At 36.6% G+C, this 27,319-nt stretch overlaps 2 protein-coding genes across 2 annotated transcripts; one reads left to right on the top strand and one right to left on the bottom strand.

Annotated features, from left to right (window-relative positions):
- Window positions 1–607: 607 nt before the first annotated feature.
- TAS2R13 (taste 2 receptor member 13) lies at window positions 608–2,233 on the bottom strand. The gene has a single exon (XM_033222909.1). It carries the CDS (start codon window positions 1,975–1,977, stop codon window positions 1,066–1,068), a length of 912 nt encoding a protein of 303 aa, XP_033078800.1. The 5' UTR covers window positions 1,978–2,233; the 3' UTR covers window positions 608–1,065.
- A 22,233-nt stretch (window positions 2,234–24,466) lies between these two features.
- Window positions 24,467–26,537, top strand: LOC117090922 (salivary acidic proline-rich phosphoprotein 1/2-like). Its single transcript, XM_033223502.1, has 3 exons — window positions 24,467–24,583; window positions 25,848–25,883; window positions 26,245–26,537. The coding sequence occupies exons 1-3, from the start codon at window positions 24,520–24,522 to the stop codon at window positions 26,535–26,537; spliced, it is 393 nt and encodes a 130-aa protein (XP_033079393.1). The 5' UTR covers window positions 24,467–24,519.
- The last annotated feature ends 782 nt before the right edge of the window (window positions 26,538–27,319 follow it).

Raw genomic sequence — 27,319 nt, 5'->3', positions numbered from 1 at the left:
ATGAATGTTGATACAGTTTTATTTATAATGGCCAATGATTGAAAACCATTCGAATGTTCATTAACAGGAAAGATAAATTTTTTAATGTGGTATATCCAATACTACTCAGGAATACTGCTCAGGAGCAAACTGCTGATTAATACAACAAAACAGAAGAACTTCAAAAGCATTATGCTGAGTTAAAGAAGCCTCATATATAATAGTGCACACTCAATAACTGTATGTGTGTGTGTGTGTGTATATAGCATCTATGTATCTATATCCATATAAATTCTAAAAATCAAAGAACTTTCTTATTGTTACCAAGAGCAGATAAGTAGTTGCTTGGGGAAAAGGGCTGGTGAGGAGAGGGTAAACTGCAAAGGGCACTGACATTGTGGTCACACAGGTGTATACTATTGTCAAAACTCTAACCGAAATGTGGACTAACATGTTGCATTTTATTATATGTAAATTATGCCTCAATAATATTTATTTTAAAAGGCATAATGTAAAATATGTATGTACACATACATACAATATAATTCCTAAAAAGCACGTATCTTTTTATGTGGCAGTTACTCATATTAAACTTTTTTTAACCCATCAGTATAGTAATAGTGGCAAGTCCAAACTTCCCTTAATTCTATTCCAAATAACTGTTCTAGTTATCTGTAATTCACCATTTAAATAGGACTACATGATATAATAAAGTAATTACCTAAATCACCCATCCCAATGAGTGATTTAGAATTGAAGAGCCATTGCCAGACAAAAGACTGTAGATTTACAATTAACATCTAAGTATGCTGTAGTATATGTTTTTAATTTACAGTAGAATCTACCAATGATTTCCTCAAATAAGTTTCAAATTCCTAATAATGTAGAAATATATGTCATAAATACATAATATTCTTAGGTAAGATGCTATTATAGAGAAGAATTTTAAAAAATTGTAGTGACCACCTTCACAATAGAAGAAACCAGGGAAAGTATAAAATATTTTTAAACTTCTCATAGACTCCCATTTCTGTCTACAATATTCAATAATCTGTGGTCTGAATGGCTTATGAAATTGTGAGTTTCTCAACGTTTAGCCCATACCTTAGCTGCCACCAAAAGAGAGGCCTGTCTTAACTTAGGGTTTCCTAAAATCAGAAGAAAGGAGTGGCTTGAAGGATAGAAGACTCCAATCGTCTGACAAAGCATGTGGATCAGTGTATTCTGATACAGCTCAGAAATCCATGATATGAGAATACATAGAAAGAAACTGGCATAGAGTAAAAGGAATGAGATCACAATTTTCAACGCATTTATGTGGGCCTTGGTTCTGGGGTCTCTGTGTCCTTTGTAATTGAGCTGCATTTTCTGGAGATGTTTCCACAAGGAGAAACTTAACAGGAGAGAAGAGATGAGGGCCACAGTAAATGGTGTTAGACTGAACATAGTCATAGTGAATTTGACCGGCACTGAAAATGTTGGAAGGCCACTCATACTGAAATTCCAAATTGTGTTTCTTTCATATGGGTCCAGCCAGTCTTTAATATGTATGTTTATTTGTATCAGATTTAAAAATAAGAAGACCAAGGTTCCCAGCAGTATCATCAGAATCACTTGGTTTACTCTCCACTTCAAATAGAGAAAAGCAGGGCTAGAGAAACTCGCTATTTTGAGCAAATAAAAGATGCTGAGGATTGTAGCAAGCCAGAGACTGAAGTGATTAGAAACTACCCAGCTAAAAATCATAATTCTTAACCCTGTTCCAGACACAAATATGGCTACATAATGCAGAGCTAAAAACCAACTTACTAATATTTCCCAGATCAGCCCAATTCTGGAGATTGCCAAGAAAATGAGGATTTTATCAACTGAGGACAGCTGTCTTTTACTGACCCAGTCAATGCAGTTTATCAGTACTATAAATCCATTGCTCAAATTCCCAATTACGAATTCTGCAATTATTACAAGAGTGAGGATACTCCACAGGGCACTTTCCATGTCAGAACCGAGAAAGTTCAAAGTCTAATATCACTGCTGGTTATTCACTGATCTAAAATGCTATTCATATCCTTAAGTGGACAGTGGAGTTCTTCTTCCTTCTCCTTTTTCTGCTCCTTCTTTCATTGTTAGCTCAATGTCAAGCGGAAATTTCTAAAGTTTGCTGATTGATCTTCACATAGCTGTACTGGTGACATCTTTTTTTCCTTCAATTTCTCTGCTGAGCCCCAGCTAAGAAATTTATGTCTTCACCATGGGCAGAAATATTTCATAGATGATTATGAAGCAAAGTTAAACTCACATTTGCCTCCATGCAAATAAAGATGTATTCTCTTTCATTGTTTTGTACATTTTTGCCTTCTCTGAGTTGTAGAAAATTTGATTCAACCAGCTTGAGTTCTGAGGCACAAATATTATAAAAATCTGATTCATAGAATATGTAGCTAAATGAAGCTTTTATGGCTAATAGCGTAGCCAATGAAGATTTATAAAATATGCAAAGACAGACCTATGCTATTTCAAAAGAGTGCTCAATTTCTTGTGGAGCTAAAGCTGGATTTGGTCAATACTGTGACTGAAGAGAAACTCGTTTACAAAGCATCCATCTTTCTCATTCCCTGCCTCATCACTGCTTAACAGTGCTCACCACTATCCCTCCATAACACCAAATGCCTTCACATTTTATCCACTTTTCCCCTCATACTTCTTTTTTAAACTTTAAAAGTGATAAAAAATAAGTAAATTTTACAAATTCAGCAACAGCTACCAAAGAAAGCAGTACTGTATTATGTCATAACCCCAAAACTGATAACCAAGCAAAGAAACAGAAACACTAGTTCCCCTTATCCATGGGGCATATGTCCCAAGACCCCCCGTGGATGCCTAAAACAGCAGATAGTACCAAACTCTATATACAATATGTATTTTTCCTGTATTTATCTACCTATGATAGAGTTTAATTTATAAATCAAGCACAGTAAAAGATTTCAAAAATAACTAATAATAAAATAGAACAATTAAAACAATATACTATAATAAAAGTTGCCAGGGGTTGTGCCTCACGCCTGTAACCCTAGCACTTTGGGAGTTTGAGGCAGGAGGACCACTTGAGCCCAAAAGTTTGAGACCAGCCTGGGCAATATAAGGAGATCCTGTCTCTAAAATAAATAAAAATTTAAAAAATAAAAAGTAAAAAATTTGTTTAAAAATATTATGTATGTATGTAATGTATGTAAAAAATATATGTATGTATGTAATATAAAATATGTAGTGTGGTGTCTCTCGCTCTCTCAAGATACCTTACTGTACTGTACACACCTATTTTTGGACTGTGGCTGACCTTAGGTAACTGAAACTGCAGATAAGGCAGGACTACTGTGTTCACTGTGAAGAGTCAAGATTCCTCACCCCATCCCACTTTTTCAAAAAATACCAAAAAAAGTGAATTACCAAAATTCTGAAAACTTGGAGACTCAAGAAAGAGTATCTAATTCAAAATTAATGTAAATAAAACACTTCGTTATCTTGATTATAAGATAGTAAATAGCCATTTAGCTGGATGAATACAAAGCTATTTTTATTTAATAAACATATAATTTGTGAATTATAAATGTATATTATTACTCACGCAATCTTTTTCGGGTGATCTACAGAGTACTAAAAAATTTACAAAATAATTGCATCATCTTTGATGATTTGCAAGTTTCAATTATAACTTAGAATAGCTAGGTAGCTATTTTCCATTTTGTTGTTATAATGGTATATTTGTCAAGATAGAATAGAAAATATCTCCTTTAACAGTTTGTTAGCTTTGTATATTTATGACCTTTAAATATCTAGCTATGTGGCATGTGGTCTTTCATTTTCACTCTTGACCCAGGCCTGAAGAGATCTTTTATACTTTTTCAATTTAGGGTGATCTTCCTCTCTATCTAGAGAAAAGCGTTTGGGGATGCCGGTCACAACTTGATAATACCCCAAATCGGCACAAATAGACCTGAGGGACGGTACTGTACTTGCTGGTATATGAAAAAAATACCATAGTTTTTTAGAACTTGTGACAACATATGACAAAGACAGAGAGAATGGATAGCAGGCTTGCGGTTCTGAGCTGCATTTTTCTGGTGCATTTCCATAAGAGAAAACATTTACCAATGCAGTTTGCCAATGTTGTATTAGGATATTTGCATCTATGTTTATAAGGAATATTGACATTTAATTTTCATTTCTCATATTGTGCCTATGAGAATTTGGTATTAAGATTTAGCTAACTTCATATCATTTGTTTAGAAATATTTCTTTTCTCTTTTTCATTTTTGCTGACTATTATTGTTACATATAACAAATATAGAACATTTAATGAAGTATAAATGCACACTAATTTAAACACCTCCCATGTCAAGAAAGAGAACTTTGTATATCCCATAACACCTTATATTCTCCTTTCTAATCACAACCCCTATCTTCATTCCAGAAGTAACAACTATCTGCAACTCAAATCACATTATTGTTTAACTTTGTATATTTTACATTTGAATATGGATCCCTAAGCACTAGCTTGGTTTTCCCTGGTTTTGGATTGCACATGAATGGAATAATACTGTACATAATCTTTTTGAATGTAACTATTTTTGATCAATATTATGTTTTTAAAATTAATCATGTTGCATATAGAGATAGATCATTTATTCAATTGCTGCATAGTATTAATTGAATGACAATTCAAACTTTATCTAGTCTAGTGGAAACACAAAGTTGGCTTATTTTGAGTTTGGAGACTATGATGATGATGATGCTACGAACATTCTTTAACATGTAACTTATTGAGTACATGAGCATACATTTCTGTGATCTTGATCTGGAACTATTCTGTTGCCTATTTCTTCTGGTCTCGTTTAGGCAGTTACAATTTTCTAGATATTTGTCAGTTTCAATTATTTATGTTTTTATGTAATTTTGATTATAATATCATCTTATTAAATTTTTAATACCAACAGAATATATTCTTTGAATTCTTCATATTATTTGCTTTTCTTTTCATGACTTATCTTACCAGAAGTTTGCTTATTTTATTAGTCTATTCAAATCTGTCTTGGTTGATCTTTTCAAATGTATTATCTTTCATTAATTTCATCTCTTATATTGTTATTTAATTATTTTTACTTCCTTTGAGCATGTTTGCTGTTATTTTCCTGGTATATGTTTTCCTCTCAGATCTTGCCATCTCAGCCTCCCAACATGGTGGGATTGCAAGTATGAGCCACTAAATAAATATTTTAAATAAATCTTGCTAACTGCTGGATATCCTAACTTAATTTTCTTTTTCAAGAATTGTCTGATTTATTTTTGAATACTGAATTTAATTCATGTGTAATTTAGGACTATTCTGTCAACATGAAAATAAATTTCTTTAAGATTCTGGTTAGAATTGTATTGAATATGTGAATTAATTTGAGCATAATCAAAGTCTTAGAAAATTAATTTTTGCATATCTATCTATATAGTTCAAATCCTTCACTAAAGTATTGTAGTTATGTATAATAAATCACATCATGAAACACTTTTGTGAGACTTGGTCATAATCAAAATATAGTTCTTATTTGTAATAAGAAAGGGAATTTTTAAATTCCACATTTTAATGGACCAGTGCTGGTGAATAGGTGTAATTTTAGCCCACATATATTGATATTGTACCCTGCAAACTTGTCGAATGTGTGTTATTTTAAAAGTTTTCCTGTTGATTTTTTAATTATCTAGGTGGAATTACTACTATCAGCATATAATTTCTTTAAATTTCCATCCAAATTTCTATGTAACAATATTTTTGTCAAAGTGTATTAGTTAAATTAACTAACAAAATTGTCAATAAACAAGTATCTTTGTCTTAATCTTGATTAAATGAAATAGTTTTATGTTACACTAAAACTATGCTTCTGTATTTGTTTAGTAGACATACAAGTTATTAAATGTTGCTTCTATTTAAACTGGATTTGGTTATTTATCTTGATTAGGAGTTAAACTAGATCAAACATTTTTGCAACATCTGTTGAGATAATTTTATGTAAATTAAAATTATTTACTCTCTAGTTTCAAATCATCTTCACATTCTTAGAACGAATCTTTTCATTTGTAATATATTTTAAGTACATATTATGAGACTTATTTACTTTCATGCTTTTTTTTTAGCAGTTTTGCACCTGAATCTAATTGCCTACCTTCTCTTTATTTGCTGTGCTGTACTGTTTTTGCTCATGTTGAGGATAATTTTTTAACTTCTTGAAAGAAATGAGAATAAAACATTTAGGTTCACTGAAGCAGTTTGGAGAAGGTAAAAATTATGACATTTTTAAACTTGGTAAAAACTTTTTATAAATCCATCTGAATTTGATATCTTGTGTATATTTTGATAGTCCATTCAAAATCTTTGAAATTGTTGATTCATTAAAGTTTTTTACTACTACTATAAGTTTTTGTTGACCTGTGCTTTTTAAAAACTTGGCAATTTCAATTGAGTTTTTAAATTTTGGAATAAAATTATTTAGAACATCATTGATTATATAAAGCTCTGCTATTTAGTATTTTCTACATTTCATCAACTTTTCTGCTTCTTGTATTTCTTGATCAGTACTATCAGACTTTTGTATTTCCTAATCTTTAAAAGATTTTGGTTGTGCTACCATTGTCCGTTATATTTTGGTTTTCTATTTATTTATTCATTCATTTATTTATTTTCTACTTTTATTTTGGTTGACATCCAAAAGCGTAATTACTGCCCTCCAGACAAATTCTAACTTTTCCTTCTGCTGAGTCTATGACTTGGAGAAATTTACTTAACCTTTCTATCCCTTGGTTTTTTGTTTGTTTGTTTAGATTTTGAGACAAGGTCTCACGCTGTCACCCAGGGACTGGAGTGCAGTGGTGGAATCTTGGCTCACTATAGCCTTGACCTCACAGGCTCAAGTGATCCTCCCATCTCAGCCTCCCTAGTAGCTGAGACTACAAAGGTGCACCACCATAACCGGCTAATTTTTGTATTGTTTGTAGAGGGTGGGGGGTGGAGGCAGGTCTCACCATATTGCCCAGGCTTGTCTCAAACTCTTGAACTCAGGCATCCACCTGTCTTGATCTCCCAGCATTCTGGGATTACAGGCAGGTGCCACCGGACTCTTCCATGCCTCTGATTCTTCATAAACCAAAGGGAATGAGACTGTTTCTAGGAATAAACATAAAATAAGTAGCACACATAAACCACCTAGAACAGTACCATATACTAAGTAAGCACAAGGTACTTATTAGCTCCTTCTTAACTTCTTCACCTTTCTTTGAATTTTTCTGTTCATTTTCCTTAACTCAAGGTGACTATGTGCCTCATTCATCTAGAAAACTTTTTTTATAATACATGTACTAATGGATATGAATTCTTAGCTTTAGTTGGTTTTCTCATTTTGATTGTGAAAAGCTTTTTCATTTTTGAGTTCTAAATATTTATCTTTTATGTAGAAATGTTTATCTTTTTCTTAGTTATAGAGAATAGCTTAATTTTCAAACTTTTTTTATTGATTTAATGTTTTACTACCTTACTTTATGCATAATATTTATTCCATGGAGTCTGTTCTTTGTTACAGTGTACACAGTTTAGATGTATAAATGTTTCGTGTGTATTTGAATGTTTGTGTCCAGATTTCTGTCAAGTACAGATTTCTACATAAAAGTATTGAATTAATTTTTGCTAATTGAATTCTTAAAATATTCCATATCATTCTTTCTTCTGCTTGATATGTCAGTTTATGAAGTGTGTCTTACATTCTTATTATTTGTGGATTCTTAGTTTCTGCTTGTGAGGCTTTTGCTTTGGCTTTATCTATTTATGTAATGCATTGTTAGGATGTCCAAATTCATGATTATTGCATCTTTTCCATGATTCTTTTACTTTTTTTGAGACAGAAGTTTCACTCTTGTTGCCCAGGTTGGAGTGCAATGGTGTGATCTTGGCTTAGTGCCACCTCCATCTCCCACATTCAAGTAATTCTCCTGCCTCAGTCTCTCAAGTAGCTGGGATTAGAGGCACACACCACCAAGCCCAGCTAATTTTTTTATATTTTTAGTAGAGATGGGGGTTTTACCACATTTTTTCTATTTAATTTACCTAAACATAAGATATAAACTTTTTTAAGGCAAAATTTAATGTCTCCATTCTGTTTCTTTCAGTCATGACTAACTCAGTATACCATTGTACTTGATTATCCCACATATTTTTAAATATTTCACTGTAAGAGTTCAAGAACAGGGAAAGAAACACGAAAAGCAGCTCAACAGTCAAAGACAGCTTTATTTTGGAGAATAAACTTGAGAGGGGTTTCTGGCCAATTTTGGTCAGCAGTATTCTCTCCTACAGACTAAGAGCACTTAAGGATTCAGAGTGAGAGAACTTATGACAGGCTTGGAATGTTTCTGTGTCGGGGAGAAGTTTATTGTGGGAATGGAATGTCTCTGGTTGGAGGGGAGGTTATATTGGCACTGACATCTCTCTGGCAGGAAGGGAGGTTATTGTGGGGATGGCATGTCTCTGGTCGGGAAGGGTTTATCTTATGGTTGGAATGTTTCTGGTCAGAGATGTCATTTGTGGTTTATGCTCATGCTGACCTTAGCCATTAGGTTGGTTCACTTTGGATTTAGGCGGTTTTTGATCAAAGTGAACTTTAAAATGGCGGTGCTTGTCCAAGATGGCGATGCTCCCGCTTTGTCAATCCAGGCTCTGTAGTTATTAGAAAGATGAGGGGTGATGTGTTCTTGCTGGCTCCTTCCTGCTGATGAGGGGACCGAGAGTTTTCTGGTCTTGCATTGACTCTAGTATTAACACTGTATGTAGATGTTTTGGGGTAGTTTTCTGTGAAATGGCCATAATCCTGTCAGTTAAAAATCTTTGAAGTAGGTTAATTAGGCAGGGTAAGAACATTAGTCCTAGGCATATTATGAGGAGAGGGCCCAGGAATGGGATGACCCATGGTGTGATTTTGTTCCCAAACCAAGAATCTATTTGGTTGTTTTGGTATTCCCTTCGTTTTTTAGCCCTTTCTTTAAGTTTTTCAGCAGTGTCTCTTACTAGGTCTGATTGGTTGAGATAGAAGCGACATTCCTTATCTAAGGAGAAGCAGAAGCATGTGTTTGGAAAGATCCATGTGTTACTTTCTATTAGTAACCATTGTTAAAAGACAAATCATGGTAGGACTGGTTTACTTTATTATACTTGGTTTAATTATTTGTATACAGGCCAGTAAGAATGATTATTTGTTACATAGGCCTTTTAAATTTGATTTGTTGGAACTTTGTTCCATAGAAGGAATCTGAGATAAGACCTTTTTTAAAGCCCAGCCCAGCCATGGATTTGTACCATCAAATGCCTATGAGAATTCCTCTCTTGTTGAGGTTCCAAGATAACTTGGGGTTCCTGGCCTGTCAGAAAGTGACATTCTTTACTTACCACAGGTCGGAAACCCTGTACAGGGACTGTGTACATAAAATATGAGGCCAGTTTCCAAGGGCTTTGTTGCCTTCTTAAGTCAAGTTTGATTCCTGAAAGGTAAGCATATGATTCCAGTCAAAGCCTTGGTAAAAATAACCAGTTTTTCCAATTGTGTCCTGTTACAAAAGCAAACAGATTCTTATTGCACTTATGCAAATAACTATATTGCCACAACTTCAAAATGTCAAAAAGATCGCTCCTGTCTCCTATTAGTTCAGTTCATGAAGTTAATTCCTGTCCTGCTTGATATTAATGAACATTTTTAGCTCTTCAAGAGTCCTGAACGTTTTTCCTCTATTCTGATGTCACAATCTCCAAAGTTATCAGAAACCTGCACTCAAGAGTACCTGTTAGAGCTTTATAGCTGATTATAAAACCACCTTCTAAAGAGAACCAAAACTAGACAACAATTATTTATGGATGACCAAAAGTTTTATGGTAGCCATTGTTAAAGTCACAGTTGACAAAGATATCTGTTACCTTAGTGGCACACAATAATTTTATCATAACAATTATAATTATTGCTGATAATGTACACGATATATCAGAATTATGGGATTCTCCCATAACTTTGGAACACATACCAATAACATATTTATACAAATATAGCCCAAGGAAAGCCAAACACCATTTTATATTTGAGAATGCTTCCTGTATGATTTTATACCAATAAGCCAAATTTTACCTTTATATTAGTGTGCTATTAATGTAAAACTCAATTTTTTTTTTTTTTTTTTGAGATGGAGTCTCGCACTGTGGCCCAGGCTGGAGTGCTGTGGCGCGATTTCGGCTCACTGCAAGCTCCGCCTCATGGGTTCACGCCATTCTCCTGCCTCAGCCTCCTGAGTAGCTGGGACTACAGGCGCCCATCACCATACCTAGCTAATTTTTTGTATTAATACAATCTTGGAGATACATTTAACCAATTTTAATTTTTGACCATAAGGTAAGATTTTTATAGACCCTTTTAAACCCTTTATAATTTTTGTTAAAAAGCAAGTTAGTGCTTTAAGAGAAACCCATTGCGTTTTACTTTAATGCTCAGTTTACAGAAAAATTGGATGATACCCCTTCAACTTTAGCTGATATGTTTACACACAGAATTTCCTTTACAAATAACTTTCTAAAACTTGCTTAAACCTTCAAAACAAGTCTTTAACCTTTTAATCTAGGTAAAAATTCACATTCTCATGCCTCCTTATAATCTTTTTACCAAAAGTATATGCAAACTGTTTTTTCAGTAGTCTTAAATACATGTTACACTGTTAACTTTTAGCAACCTTTGCTTTTGTTGGTGAGTTTGGGATTTTAATTATGTACTAGGTATAGAACCTAGAACCCAGGCAGAAGTTCAGATAAGGTCTGACTTATTCCAGTGTTTCACTCCATGTGTCCTAGGTCTCACCTGGCTGCAAAGCAGGCCATTTGTACAGCTAAGAGTTAGAGTGGCATGTTATAAAGCATTCAGGAGGCCTAATCACTTTTAAATTGTACAACATTTCTTGCATAAATTCCCTCTTATAAAATTTTTCACAACTTTCACAATCTCTAATATGCCTCAACTTTCTAACTTGTTGTAAACATTTCTTTCTTTAAACAACCAGTTAATTTAGGATAAGAATTTATTGTGTAAGATTCATTTTTATATGAACCTTCTTTCCTTAATATCAAAGATTATAACAGTCCTTTCCCAAAACAAACTTCCTTTATGTCTGTGGACTAGACTGTGTAAGGCCACGAGATTAAAAGTTAGGGTATTTCACTAAATAGTTCAAGATGTATCTATCTTTATTAAACCAATATTAATGTTTCATTTATTAAAAAATTACACAAGCAAAGATTATTCTGTTTGGACTGAGTTACAGTTTTGTAGCCTCTATGCCAAATTTTGACACCTTATAGTATTTGGCAGAGATAAGTATGAAATTGCTTGATCAATACATGCAAACAAAAATGTATGCTGACAACTCTTAAGATATTTTTAATCCTGCTGTACCAGTAAGTTTTAAAGATTTAAGTAACGTGGACTGAAAAGTTCCACAGCTTTTACTTTTCCCTTAAAAATATTTGATTCAAGGGCTTATTTTTGCTAGGCCAATTAATTAGAGCTTTTTACATAGACATTGCACACATAACACGTATATATCCACACAGACAACCAGAATAAGATCCAGTAGTTACAAGATTTTTTTATTTTCTAATTTTCCAATTGGATTATTGGCCTTTGGGTGATGCCCTTTAAGAAGAGGGCTAGGAAAACAATTTCCAGGGCCTAATAAACAACCATAGCTGGAAGACAAAGACAGATTTTGAGAGGCACTTGTTCACCTCTAATTCCAGGGCTTCCAAAAGGAAAACAGAGATTTTTCCCAAAACAGGATTTGTGGGGCCTCTTCTGCTTTCCCAAGGAGTCCCAGGACACCAGAAGTAATTTTAGGGCCTTTCATACATGCACCAAGAGTGGCAAGACAGAGTGGAGAAAAGTAATTCAGTTGACTTGGAAAAAACCTTTTTCAGGAGAACAAGATTTATGAAGAGAAAAACATAAAGGTCTTTTGAATATATTCAGAGCTCGGATGTCCATTTTAATTAAGCCGAGCACTCTTTTTCATCAGGGGTGAGAGTGGAGGTTAGAATTATCTAAATATCATGCTAACTTAAAGGATTGGTTTATATTCAAGAATTCCCTGTGATAATGACAGGGATTTTCAGAGAAAGATCCCAGATGTTGTTCGATCTGTGACAAATCACACATAGAGGAAGGGACATGAACGAGAGCAATGCCTTCAACCCCAGCCACTTTCTGGAGAGGGAGAATGTCAGAGGTTGCTTGACTGGTTGGAGTGGTTTTTGAATGGATAACAGGTGGAGAAGGAGGAGGAGCAGGGTTTGGGGCTGAAGGCTTGGGGGCAGGAGGGGCCACGGGGGTGGAGACTTCCAACGGGTGAGGAGCAAATGCAGGAAGATGAGAATACAGTGGGAGTTCATCTGCAGGGTCAAAAGGGGTTTTGGAAGAAGGGGTTTCGAAGGAAGGAGTTTCAGAGGAAGGGGAGACCCAGGGAGGTTTTCATTAAGAAGAAGGATTTCATGAGGGGTGCAAGGTTGATGAAGGGAGGGTCGGGATGTAAGGTAGAAGAAAGCCTGAATAGAGAGAACCTCTTGCCATTTGCTGTTCTTGATTATAAAGTTGTCAGGGTCCCTGAGAAGTTGAAAGTCAAAGGTGCCATTTTTTGGTCATCAGCTGTCATTACATCTAATTTGTGTTGGGGCCAGGCCATGTTGCAATAAAAAACCAAATGCTTTGGCTTTATGCTTCCTGTAAGACAAGTCTGGTGAGGTTGTGAAGGAGACAGCCCAGTGGAGAGGACATAGGAATGTGGGATTTTTGGGCACCTATGTGGACTGGTAAGAGGAAGTCGAGAATGTCTGTTTTTGTTCCAGGCATTCCCAGACAAAAGACAGAGACCAGGAATCCTCTTTATAAAGAGGATCATCAAGCTGAGAAGAAACTGGGCATCCCCAAGGTTTCTTCCAGCTTAGTCCCTTGTCCTCCAAGGACTGGGACAACAGACCTGACTTTCTTGGGTACCACGAGAAAGCCAGCGGAGGGCAGATCTTACCAGTTGGTTGGATTAGTGTCCAATATTAGATGTTCTGGTTGGAATTGGCACAGGATCTCTTGGACTGGAGCTGCATGAGAAAGGGAGGGAGAGAGAGAGAGAGAGAAAGGGAAGATGAGGGAGGAAGAGGGCAGAGAGTGAAATGCCCATTGCAGGCTGTCAGAGGTGGATTTCTGAGACCTGAGGATTTTGAGGCTCACTGGAGAGTAACCCCAGCCTGAGCCTCACAGTCCCCTTCAGGTTAGTGTTGTCCTCCTCAAGCAAATCCCTCGAAAAGTGAAGATGGAGTGGGAGACAGGATCCAGTGGGATGAGCAGTTGCTATCTACTGCTTCCTGGGTTGCAAGAGAGCCTCTACCTCTAACTCCCATCCCGGGTTTTGGGACCAAATGTAAGAGTTAAGGAAAGAGGAATGAAACACCTAAAGTGACGCAACAGTCAAAGACAGGTTTATTTCAGAGAATAATCCTAACAGGGATTTCTGGTTGATTCCAGTCAGGAGTATTCTCTTTTACAGACTAAGACAATTTAAAGTTTTAAGATGAGGGAACCTATTACAGGTTTGGAATGTTTCTGTGTGGGGAAGAAGTTTATTGCAGGGTTGGAATGTCTCTGGTCAGAGGAGAGGAAATCTTGGGGCTGACATCCCTCCTCTGGAAGAGAGGTTATCTTGGGGCTGGAATGTCTTTGGTTAGGAGGGGTTTATGTTACAATTGGAATGTTTCTGGTTGGAGATGTCATTTGTGGCTTACGGTCATGCTGACCTTAGCCATTAGGCTGATTTCCTCTGGATTTAGGTGGTTTTTGATCAAGGTGAACTTTAAAATGGTGGTGCTTGTCCAAGAGGGTGCTGTTCCTGCTCTGTCATCCACTAGCTTATGATGGATTCTACAACTGTTCTAATATTTGAACCATGTTTCTGTAGGATAATTTTATGCCAAATAGTAAAAATCTTGGAAAAAATCGTTAACAAAAATGTTGGAAATTATAGAAGATAATAAATATAACAAAATTATGGCAGAGGTTTGGACATATTTGGCAGATGAGAGATAAATTTTTAAAAAAATATCTTAAGTAATATAATAAACATACTTAATATTACATTTGTGCCAAACTTTATAAAGTAAAAAGCATATGCTTCTCTAATAGAATTTATTTAAAGAAAACATAGTAAACAAAGTAAAATGGAATTATACAGATTACTTTTATAAATCAGATTATCCTAACCCTAGGAAATTATTAAAAATGAAAACCAAATACAAATCAAACCATATATATTCTAGAAATATGTATATATTAAAAACATGAGCAAACAGAAAACTTAAATTTACTGATAATTCTGAAAATAAAATTGTAGTCAGCTGCATAAAAAATTGATGTGATTTGATTTACAAAATAGTCAGAAAACAATTTAGAAATTGATGGTTTTATAATGCAACGAGGAGTATTGAAAATAAGTAAGCAATAAGCTCAAACGCTTGAGAGAGCAGAAGTAAGAATGACTGAAAATTAAAGTATTAAATGAGTGAGAAGAAATGATTTATAAATTTTGAACTAAAAGTAATAACTTCTTGAAAAATCCAATAAAATCAGCAAAAGACTGTGAACATTCTTGAAGAATAAAGGAAAAACATAGATAATCTTTAGAGTAAATAGGTAAAGCCTAAATACGTGTTTTTAAAGATAATACTTTTTCCTACATTCTGAAAACGAAACAAGAGAAACTGAACACAGTTTTTAGAGATATACAATATGAAGTGACTTATATATAAAATGACTTTAAAATATATTAAACATGTTGTACTACTTAATATTTAAGTAAAATATTATGAAATTTAATAGAGAATTCACTCCTCTCAGAAGTTGCTGGGCTTCACGGAAGTTTCCTCAACTAACAGGAAGTCCTTTATATGATGATTTATACAAAACATTGAAAAGAAGAGAAATACCCCAAGTTCTTGGAAAAAAATGAGTAATTTTGATATGACTACCCTAACAACGGTAATAACTATAAATCTCACTTTAAAAACTAAATAACTTCAAACAAATTGAAGTGATATATTAGTTAAATGACCTAACAGACTTTCTTTTAGGAATGTTAAGGAATGTTCATCATTTGTTTTGGATAATGAAGTCAGCAGAGGAAAAAAAAATATAAGTAACTGCTAACCTTATGGGTATCTGCAACACACTGAAAAATTATCTAATAAAAAGGTACAAAGAAAAAGCTTATCACTGTTAGAGATAATTAGAAAGTGAATGATCTTATTTAGCATTAGACAAACACATAAAAGAGAAATACGTATTCAAATGGAAGGAGTGAAATTACCACCGCATGCTGATCTGTTTTTCTATCAAGAAAATAACAGAGAATCTACTAAAGTAAAAAACGAAAGGAAGAAAAACCATTATCATTAATATAAAATTTAATACAATACCTGATTATTATTCAATTTCTAAAAAATCTTTGTGATTACACAATAACTAGCTAGTAAATATTAGAAGAACGTGATCACGAAGAAACCAAAAGGCATCATCTTCAACTTTTTTAATGCCATTGTGACGGCAACCATCTGATTGTTTTATTCTCATTTATTTCCACCTCCAATTATAAGAACAGCTTCTTTCCCAGTGATGGCTACCCCTAGTGATGTATTCTCTGCACCAGAGGAGTTTGCAGCTCTGGCTGCTGGAAATTCTTGAACTCAGAGAGTGTGCATATAAATTTATAAGCCAGGTCTGAAAAATAGCTGTGATATGCAAGCTTCATGTTTCGGTGGATTAAGTTTGCTCTTGTCATCCTCTTCTATGTAGTTCATTCAATCATTTACTCTACTGTTAATTGATTAAACGTTTATTAAACTACCCTGTGTCCAGGCTTTCTTTTAGGTCATCAGGCTACAATAATAGAAAAGACTAACAATTTTGCTGCTCTGATAAATTATACACTCTATTCTAGGGACAGAACTTAATGAAATCACATTTCATTGTATTCAAAATTTAGTAACACTGACCTTTGGTCATTTTTATCCTTTATCCCTCTACTTGAACTTGATTTTAGATAAGTTTTGACATACTATACTTAGACTAACTTCAAATTCCTTTCCAGTATCAAATCAATCCTAATATGAGTTGCATGTACCTGAAGTTCAATGTTTTTGGCACAAATTGTTCTCGCTAATTCTTTTTTTAATCTCCTTTCCTTTTTCCACTCACCAGTCACCCAGAGGCGCATGATCAATTAACATATACATTTAAAAATCATGCTCACAACATTAAATAAATGTTGGAGATTCATACATTAAAATCAAAATTGTGTACATATTTTGCAATTATAATGAGAAATATTAATGAATTCCCAAAAAAAGTGCAGTTTCCTGATTTTTATATTTATAAACTGATTATATATTATATATTTTATAATATATATTATAGATTTATAACAAATCACTGACTGAAAATGTAGTAAAGTGGAAAGAGTGAATGAGATACAGGCTGCTTTTTGATTGTGAGAAATGTCTAACAAATATTTATAAATTGATTCTTATAATTTGAAAACTGTTAGGCATAAAAATTATTATTTTCACATTTAGTAAATACAGTTGACCCTGAAAAACAAGAAGCTTAGAGGCCCTGACCCCACGTGCAGTCAAAACTCCACTACTACTTTTGACTTCCCAAAAACCTGACTAATAACATTCTGTTTGCTGGAAGCCTTACGAATAACATAAACAGATTAGCACATATTTTGTGTATTATCTGTATTACACACTGTATCCTTTTAATAAATAGAGACAAGAAAACATTATTAAGAAAATCATAAGGAAGGAGAATACATTTACAATTCATTCAGTGCAAATGGATCATCATAAAGGTCTTCATCCTGGTCGCCTTCAGGTTGAGTACACTGAGGAGGAGGAGGAAAAGAAGGTGTTGGTCTTGCCATCTCAGAGGTGGCAGAGGCAGAAGAAAATGTGCGTGTAAGTGGACCCATGCGATGCCAACCCATGTTTTTCTAGGGTCACCTGCGTGTGTCTGCCATGCACATTTTTCATATGTATTTTAAAATTTTCCGAACAGGTGGAAACTGAAACACTAGCTGTATTATTTGTTGCTGGCAAACTCCTGTATAATAATTAGGTAACCTGTGTAATGGTTTTTATTTGTATAAATATTTTAAACATACACGTAACTAACATTTAATTGCTGTAGATAAGAGCATTTTCTGATAAACATTTGAAAATTATTCAATATCACACATGATAGAAGAATCCAGAAATAAGGACAAAATATCACAAAAGAATTTTTTAACAACATTTCTTTTCTAGATTACATGAGATGGTTACAAGAATGATCTATGAATGTGAGGGTTTCCCAGCTTTCAACCACACCTCAGCTGCCACAGCACCAAATCAGAGATTGTATCCCAGAATCAGGATAAATGAGTGGCCTGAAGGGTAAACACTTGCGATAGCTTGGCTAAGCATAAGGACCAATGTGATCTGCATCACCTTAGAATGAAAAATCACTGTAAGAAGAGACAGAAAGTAAATAGCAAATAATAAGAGGAAAAGCATCACAGATATCATGGCTCTTTTTTGGCCTTGACTCTAGGATCTCTGAATTCCATTGCATTGAGCTTCATATGTCTGAGATATTTCCACAGGGAGATTGACAAGAGAAACATGTAAGGACAGAGGAAAGGGTATGAAGGATCCGACAGTAAATATAATCAGTTTTGAGAAGTTTGTACTTTTAGTAGAGACAAGGTTTCACCAGGTTGGCCAGGCTGATCTGCCCACCTAGGCCTCCAAAGTGCTGGCATCATAGGTGTGAGCCACCATGCCCTACCCAAAATATTTTCTTATCATATACAGATGTTTGTTTGGGTAGTTGTAAAGATGGTTAATTGGTAGACTTGAAACTATGTACTTTTGTTATATAAAATCATATTTGTTCACCTATTAGAGTATAAAAAGGTGTTTGTCACTTAAAATTTCTTTTAGGGTTGCAAAGATAGGTTGAATTTATTCAATAACCTTGTGAAAAATAACCATCTGATTATGAACTCATGGTCATATTCTCTTTAAGGTGTACAGTAAGAAAAGGCTGGCTGGGCGCGATGGCTCACGCCCAGGTGAGCAGGAGGCCTAGGTGTGGATTGCCTGAGCTCAGGAGTTCACGACCAGCCTGGGCAACATGGTGAAACCCCGTCTAAAAAAAATTTGCTGGGTGTGGTGGTGTGTACCTATAGTCCCAGCTACTCAGGAGGCTGAGGCAGGAGAATTGCTTGAACCTGGGAGGCGGAGGTTACAGTGAGCCAAGATCATACCACTGAACTTTAGACTGGGCAACAAAGTGAGACTCCATCTCAAAAAAAAAGAAAAAAGAAAGAAAGAAAAGACTGCAGATTCTTACACAGTAAGAGCAGTCTGCCTTGTAAAGTAACTTGAATACACTTGAAAGAAAGTAAACACATGGACCATTTGATGAAGCCATTTGCAACGGTAATATTTGCCATTTTATCCTAAGGGTATTGGAATGCACAGTGCATTGAACACACATACTTATTCCTACCATTTTCCCCATGTCCCTATACCATTATAGTAAAGAAATACCCAATGACAAACAGGATAAAAGAGGAGATGACAGCAAACAAAAAATGTAACAAAATTGTGGAACTGGGATGACAAATCAAAAATTACCAGTTTGTGAATCAGCAAAAGCCAAAACCAGACATGAAGAGAGGACAATGTTGCAATCAATGTACACAGGAACACCTGAAAAACTGGTGCTTTTGGATTAGTGCATTTTCCTATCCAGAAACTTATATATAGTCAGATTACAGTGTATAATCTTCATCAAAGTTTAGTCTTTCTTCTTCAGCTGAATCCTCTGCATTTCTTGTGATTTGATTTTATGTATTTTGAATTGTTGAATGAATAAGGTTATCTTGTCATTCTCTCTCTCTCTTTCTCTCTCTCTCGCTCTCTCTCTCTCTCCCTCTCTCTTCGTGGAATTTTCTAACGCTGCTGATACCTATAAAGTATGTGAATTTGGGAACGATACTCATTCATATTGAAATTTTAATTCCTGCATCCGAAGAGTGAACATCGTGCAAAAATAATCAAAGGGCTATTGTAAGTATAAAAAAAGCTAAGGCCTCTAAAATGTCACCATATTAGATACAAAGGGATGATTAATAAATCTTTAGCTAGTCATCCACATATAGAAATGCAATATATGATAAAGATAATAATTCAATCACTAAAAAAAACTTGTTTATTCTACGTTGTTTGGGGACAGTGATGTGTTCAATTATTTTTCAAAACAAATTTTACACCTCTACCTCACAGCATGGACTTCCTCGTAGCGTGTGGCGGTTTCTTTAGAGAACCAGGTGGAATTGCAAGGCATTTTTATGATCTAGACTCAAAAGACACAAAGCATCACTTCTGACATATTCTGTTGGTCACGGCAGTAACAAAATTCCAACCAAGTGGAAGGGGGGTGAAATCACACCTCACCCCCTCCAGAGACGATGTAAGGTCCTGTTGTAAGAAGATAATAAAGATGAAAACTACTGTTGCGACTGTCCTTGGAAAATACAATGTGCCACACATCCCAGTTTCCAAGATGTTACATAATAAAAAATCTGCACTTTGAAATCAACAAACTACGGTTGTAATTTATGGTTCTTAAGCAGGAGGAGTACAATCTTTTTTCTAAGATAAAACATACATGTTTATCTAAACAAAGTGAGTTATTCATTAATCACTTTTTTTAAAAATCCCTCTTTTAAAACTACATACATAAGAGGGTGTTGTGCCGATACCCTTTTTTTTTTTTCTTTCCCTGAGACCACGTCTTGCTCTGTCGCCCAGGCTGGAGTGCAGTGGCACTATCTCCACTCACTGCAACCTCCATCTCCTGGGTTCAAGCAGTTCTCCTACCTCAGCCTCCCAAGTAGCTGGGATTACAGGCGTAAGCCACCATCCCCAGCTATTTTCTGTTATATTTTTAGCAGAGACGGGGTTTCATCATGTTGGCCATGCTGGTTTCCAACTTCGGACCTCGTGATCCACTCTCCTCAGCCTCCCCTAGTGTAGGGATTACAGACATGAGCCAACCCGCCCAGCTGACAATTTTATAGATAATAAAAATAGCTACTGACATGAGAGCAGTTTCTTATAAAAGCTTGTGGATTCAGCTGTAAAAGTGGCAATCCACTCTGACTCCCCTCTCCACTGCAGAGCTTTCTTCTTTCACGTATTAAACTTTTGCTCCAGCCTCACCCTTTGTGTCCACACTCCTTAATTTTCTTGGTCATGAGACCATGAGCTCAAATAACATCTTAATAATAATACCAGTGACCTGGATCTATTTTGGTAATACCAGCTCTGGGGCCAGGACACAGGAGACACTCTCAGGCAGAAGACTGAAATCTGTGCAAGTGTTATGCAAATTTGTCCCTTCATGGACAAAACTCAGACCAGTCTATCTCTTGGATTTCTAAAATTTTACACTCATTGTGATGAGAATCAACATTTGGTCTATTTCGAAGGATATGCTCAAATTTTGCCAATGCTAACATGGCTCAGCAGAAAAGTGCATGTAGTGTATATTAAGAAAGCACATAGAGTATCTACATTGACAGGGTTTTCACAATCACAAAAAAAGGAATTAATTTGTATGAGTATCTTTATATGAGGTCAAGGAGGAAAACAGTTTACTGCAAGTCTACTTAAATGTTCTTATGATTTAAAACAAACTTACTTACTCAGGAAGAATATATTTCTCGCCTCACCTGTTAAAGTCTTAGGAAAGTTTAACCTTGATAATCTCCTAGTAACAGAACTTATGCTTCTTTTCTGAACCTCATTCCCTCTCATATTGTAGTAATGAAATGAATAAATGAATAGTAAGTAAGAAGTGGAGCACAGTAAGCTCTGAGAACTCACTGCCTTCTGTTCCACTTACTACCTTTATAAGAACCTTGGTATGTACCTAAGCCATGTCATCTGTAAAACTAAGGTAATGATAGCAATCATATCTCCCTGATATAGTGGTTTTGATGATTAAGTGGAATATAGTAAATGTTTAAAAAATGTTTTCTATTATAACCAATTTGGCTAGGATGGGTGGAAAGAGTAGAAAAATGCTAAATTAATTGTGAAATATATAATATATATTTATGGGTCATCAAGATCAAATTAAAAAATATAAACGATTACCATGATAGTGAAACCAAAGTTTTTAAACAAGTGGAAGCAAAGTTAAGTCTCAAAGACTAGTGTGTTTATTTGCTAACTGTATTATCAGAATGCTTAGTTGATACAATGAATACAATAATTCTTCCAACTCACGTAAACTACCAGACAAGTAACTCAATGCAATTCACTCATTGTCAGAGAAGTTTATCCCCTCTGCCAATGTTCATCTTTCCTGGCAAACCATCCTTCAGTATTTCAGGCAAACTAGAGCAAGGTGAAGTTGAAGAATATTCTACTTTCTATTCCATTCAGAGAGCTTCCGGGTCTTCAAAAAGAGTGAGACATGTGGGTGTGAAAGAGCTGAGGCATGAAATTTGGATCTTATCATAAGTCCAGAAGGGAAAACAAGGGATTCGAAGCACAAGGGTGATATGCTCTAATTTGATCACTCTGATTGTTGTGAGGGAACTGATATGGGATGTACTGGGGGAAAAATGTTACCAAGACCAGGTCGAGGCTGTTGAAGTCCTCCAGGAAAGAGCATCAAGGGCTGAACAACCTTCTAGGAAGATCATGCAAGTGGTCAGATTTGGGATGTATTTTGAAGGTGGAAACAATTAGATCAGTTAATGCTGGAGGGAGTGAGGATTTTTGAACCACTAGGTAAATACCTGTCAGTAACTGAGAAAATGTTGGGATGTGTTATGAGAGATGAATCCTAAAATTTCATATGTTGAAGACTGATCCTTCAGGGCCTCAGAATATGAACATCCATAGTAGAAGGCAAGTGTGGTGCTGAGGGCTGCCTCTCACCTCTAGGTGCCCAAGCTCCTGCAGCAGTCCTGCTTTTCCCTTTCACACACCCACCCTCACTCACAGACAGTGTCCCTTTCAGCTCTGTTTTTGATTTGTCTGGTGAGAGCATAGCTGATATTTATGCTTTCCTGATACACTAGTCTCTTTTACTGATTGCTGACATTGGAGAAGGTCATAGAAGGGACCTGAGCTGAGCGACCTTTAGGGGCATTTCCTGTTCTTATCCTGTACTCTGCTGCCGAGAAGAAACCTGTCTTGCACTAGGCCTGCAGATTTCTCAGCTGCCCACATCATCAGGCAATATCTGCCTGGCACTCCTCTTTGTTCCTTTTCTCTGACCTTCCTTTTTGACGTGATAGTTGACCTGAAGTCACCTAAACAGGATTGCTCATCTCCAGGTCTAATGGAAAACAGTATCTGGTGAAACCAAAGACAATAATCCCAGTAACATATTGGAAGCTGCTTGGCTCAAGTAAGTACTCTGTGCCTACGATACAACTCATAAAGCCCAACTAGAACTGATCCACTTCCCACAGGACCAGAGAAGAACTGCCAATTAAGAATGCATTCCCACTTCAGATGCGTCTATATTTATTTCAGGGAAAACACCAATCCTCCTGGATCCCTTACGAGAACAATGTTGTCTGTAGCAAAATCTAATCTACTAGGAAACTTTCTTGTATTATTATCTGCAACTCTTCAGAAGGGCCAGACCAGACCCTTGTATGCACAGCACAGGATCCACTCATGCACACCTGTCTAGGGGCTTGTCTTTATGATATTCTGTCACATGGCCTCTCAGCCACGCCTCCAATGAAGCTATCCTCAAATAAAGACTAGCCATGCACAAAAAGTGAAAAATTACACAAGACCTACACAAGATCTGAAATGGAGAGTGCAGCTGGTGATACTGACTAGTATATTTTATGAATTGATGAACAGGGAATTTGTAGGTATCACAGAGTAATCAGCAGCTGAGAAGAGGGCTACCAATCCAGGACCCTGAAAGCACATTTTGGAAGCTTAATAGTTTATTGTTCAATTGTAGAGACAAAAATGAAAATAAAGGTAGTGAGGTGTACCATACACCATTAGTTAGAAGATTAAATAAAGGACATCTCCCAAAAGTCATGTGGGGAGAAAAACAAATACATAGGAAGAAAATTACACATGACAAGGTAGACTCAGAATACAAAACATCAACAAATAAGTGTGAGAAAGAGAATGAGAAAGAATGAGTATTAGAATATTATAGAAAAAACCTAAAGTATAATAAAAAAAAAAGAATATTATAGAAAAAATCCTCTGCGTGAAAGAACACTCTGATGAAACAGGTGACATAAATACTGAGTAACAAACAGAAGACCAATCAAGGCATTTGAGGCTTGGATAGGCGTTACAAATCATCAAGTTGAATGTATAAAGGAGGCCACTTAGTTATCAGTGATGAGGACTACAGTATTTGTTAGAAGAAATAAAGCAGAGGATGAATTCTATAGAATATTCTGGAGAAAGTAGAGGTCTTAGCTATATGACATTGTGTGGCTCACTTAGGGAACCATGTATTCAGTTTGTTCAGGTCTAGAAATCCCTTAGTGGTTTCTGTGTTCAGTTTTGCTTTAATAATCCCTAAAGATATTTTTAAAACAAAATTTTTTAGCTTGCCTGTGTTGTACAGCACCAAGGCTTGCCTGAGTGTAGTGAGATCCACAGAGTTTGGACAGTTCCTGTAGCCTGAGCAGGCTGCGTGGAAGCATTCTCTCATCTATGTGTGCCCAGGAGTGTGCTGTCCTCACACATCTCACAGATAAGCAGAGACCATCTCTATTACACGAAAAATTTAGCTAAATGTGAAAATATCCACACACACACATGATGAGAGATGGAAATAAGGTATAAAAAGAGTCAGAGATATTGACCATCTTCACTGCTAGCTGTAGGATCGCTGCCCAACCCCTGTCCCCCGACACACCCACACAAACACATATACACGGAAACGAAAAGCACAGTGGAAGTCAGAATAACAGTCTTCCCAAACAGATTGAAAACCAAATGATGTCTAAAGTTCAATTCTGACACTGTGCTGATTGCTTGGACACAGTTCTGTCAAAACATGCATCCAACTCATAGTTGTACCTTTTAGAAATTAGACACAAACAACATCCTACCCAACCCTTCCTGCTGGGCTAGAGTCCCAAAAGAAATGAGGGATACACCTGACCTGAAGTAAGCAAAGCAGAACCCAGTCTCTGAGGTGATGAGGCCCACCGGTAGGGAACTCAAATGTGCCATTGTTCTGCTTGTCTTTTTAAAGGGAGCTGACACGTTTCTCCCAGCACAAAGTTGGGAGTGACACCAGAGCCTCCTGCAAGATGCTTCTGATTCTGCTCTCAGTGGCCCTGCTGGCCTTCAGCTCAGTTCAGAGCTCAAGTGAAGGTAAGACCAGTTGGGGGAAGATATTGTGACTCTGATTGCGGTTTACGGGCAAACACTATAGAGGGGGAAAGTGGAGGGAAGAGAAGAGGATGAGAAAACAGATGGGGCTGCAAAACAGATGGGACTGCAGAGTTCTCATGCCAAGGATCAAAAGACCTGTTGTGCCTTCATTCCTCATCAAGACCTCATAGTTTATTGATTGCACAAATAGAACCTGATAAAGAATTTGTACCGGGGAAGTGAGAGAGTGAGATTTGCATTTATAGAGATATGGGACTGCTGTGAAGGACGTGGAGAATGCAAGACAGAGTCAGGGAAGTGCAGCTGTGAAGATCCTGTACTGATCGCAGTAGACAGGGATGATGCTGGCCTTGCTGTACAGTGGCTGAGCATCATGAAGGAGATAAACACATGTCAGAGCTACTGCCGAGACAGAGAAATGGTTAAAACACTTGTCTCTGTCTACACAGAGGTAGAGAATAACCAGAGTGAAACATTGTCATTTTCTTCTCTCCTTCATGTAGTATTTCAAGGTGCTGGGAGTGGCACGTGTCAGATTGTATCCAAGTGGTTATTTCTGGTGGCTCCTGTTGAGAAAGCTTGCAAACATAAGCAACATATTTACAGATGACGGCCGGGCTCCGTGGCTCACGCCTATAATCCCAGCACTTTGGGAGGCCGAGGCGGGCGGATCACGAGGTCAGGAGATCGAGACCATCCTGGCTAACACAGTGAAACCCCGTCTCTACGAAAAATACAAAAAAATTAGCCCGGCGTGGTGGCGGGCGCCTGTAGTCCCAGCTATTCGGGAGGCTGAGGCAGGAGAATGGCGTGAACCCGGGACGAGGAGCTTGCAGTGAGCCGAGATCGCGCCACTGGACTCCAGCCTGGGTGACAGAGCGAGACTCTCTCAATAAAAAAAAAAAAAAAAACATATTTACAGATGAAAGAGGGCAGAAGAATCCCCAAATATGTCATTGAAATACTCAGAGTAGTTTCACTAAATAAGCACTAAGGCTTGAGGAATCATAAGAGGACCAACAGGGGCCCTTCTCTGTTGAGTTCCTGGTTGATGCTCAGTGTAGTAACAACCCTGCTTCCCCTTACATCTTCCTCCACTTCCAGTAGCATCAGACAGTGGCTGATGAGGTCACAAAGGGAGATGCACAGGGTGTGATCAGAGATCCCTTTTCCTCGTAGAACACTATAAGCCCTGAAAGATTCACGAAGTAACTTTTCCCATCATCCTCTATTTCTTTTCTAGATGTCAGCCAGGAAGACGTTCCCTCCGTAATATCAGGTAAATTCCAATAAATTCTCAGTAAATTTTGTCTCCATTTTTTCCTGAAGAATTGATCAGTTCTCCAGTGTCTTCTTATCATCATTTTCCTCTCAGGAATTGACTAATGTCAGTGCCCCAGAGATATAAACAGTTTTCTCCCAACCTTGATTCTAGGGACCATGAGCAAAGAAATTCGATTTTTTTTATCACCCTTATGTAGATTAACAGGAGTTCCAATCAGGAAGCCTTGGGAATCGGGGAGGTTGGGAGTTGAGATGCAGGTCAGGGAGAGAGGGGACATGTGGTGAAGACAGAGAGGTACGAAGACAGGAGGGTTTTCCAGCACTGAGCTCAGCTCTTCTTGTTTCAACTCACACAGATGAGGAAGACTCTGACCAGGTCATAGATGAGGAGCATCAGGGAGAAGCTTTGGGAGGACAGTCATCTAAACCCCATGCTGGCGATGGAAATGAGGATGATGGCTCTCAGCAGAAACCACCCCATCATGGAGGCCACCACCACCACCACCACCACCACCACCACCACCATCCACCACCTCCTACAGGAGAGCCACAGAACACACAGACACCAGAAGAAGAGCCCGAGGCAACACCTCCAGCTTCCCAAGGGAGCCGCCAATCAGGACTTCCACAGGAGGAGTCTTCCCAGTAATCTAGGATTCAACGACAGGTATGATTCCAGTTTATTATCCATCAAAGGCTCCAACTGCAACACTTCTCCACTTCATTGTGCCAATGAGTCCATTGAAAAGCTGTTAATATTGCCTTGTCCTGGAACACATTTCTAAAAATTGTTATTCAGATATTCTTGTACAGGGTATCAAGATCCTATGTTTTACAGAAGCTCTTGAAGGCAATTCTGATTTTGGAAATCACTATCTTCAAATTGCATGTCTTAAATAGGGTTGATGATGAGGGTGTAGAACCATGTTCTCCTTTTGGCTCTCTGTTTTCTTTCCTCAAACTCAAAGACTCCCATTTAAAGTTTTCACCTGGACGTGCTTTGCTCAGTCCTGCCTCACATCAGGCTTTCATGTTCAGTATTCCCTCTAAATGGTCCTTGAACTTTCAGCTGTTAAATGGTATCTCATTTTTAAAATACTTACATTTAAAGTCATACATGCGTAAGCTAACAAAAACCAATCTCAGTGAACAAAAAGGTACAGAGCTAAATAGTAAGAGTCTAATTCATCTTTCTTCCCTTCTATCCTTCTCAAAACCCCCCCTTTTACTCTTTGGAATCTCCTTTTTGAAATATTTATTGCTACATAAATATATATAATGCTTTTCTTACAACCACTTATATCATACTCTATATTCAGATTTGTGTCTTACCCATAGGAAAAATATATTGTTTAGAAAACATTCACATGAGTTCATTTAGATCTCTTCAGTGTTTGTTGGTTAGTTTGTTTTTACAATTGTATACTATTC

Source organism: Trachypithecus francoisi, unplaced genomic scaffold, assembly GCF_009764315.1.
Source record: "Trachypithecus francoisi isolate TF-2019V2 unplaced genomic scaffold, Tfra_2.0 Lachesis_group11, whole genome shotgun sequence".
NCBI lineage: Eukaryota > Metazoa > Chordata > Mammalia > Primates > Cercopithecidae > Trachypithecus > Trachypithecus francoisi.
This window is presented reverse-complemented; position numbering and strand designations above follow the sequence as displayed.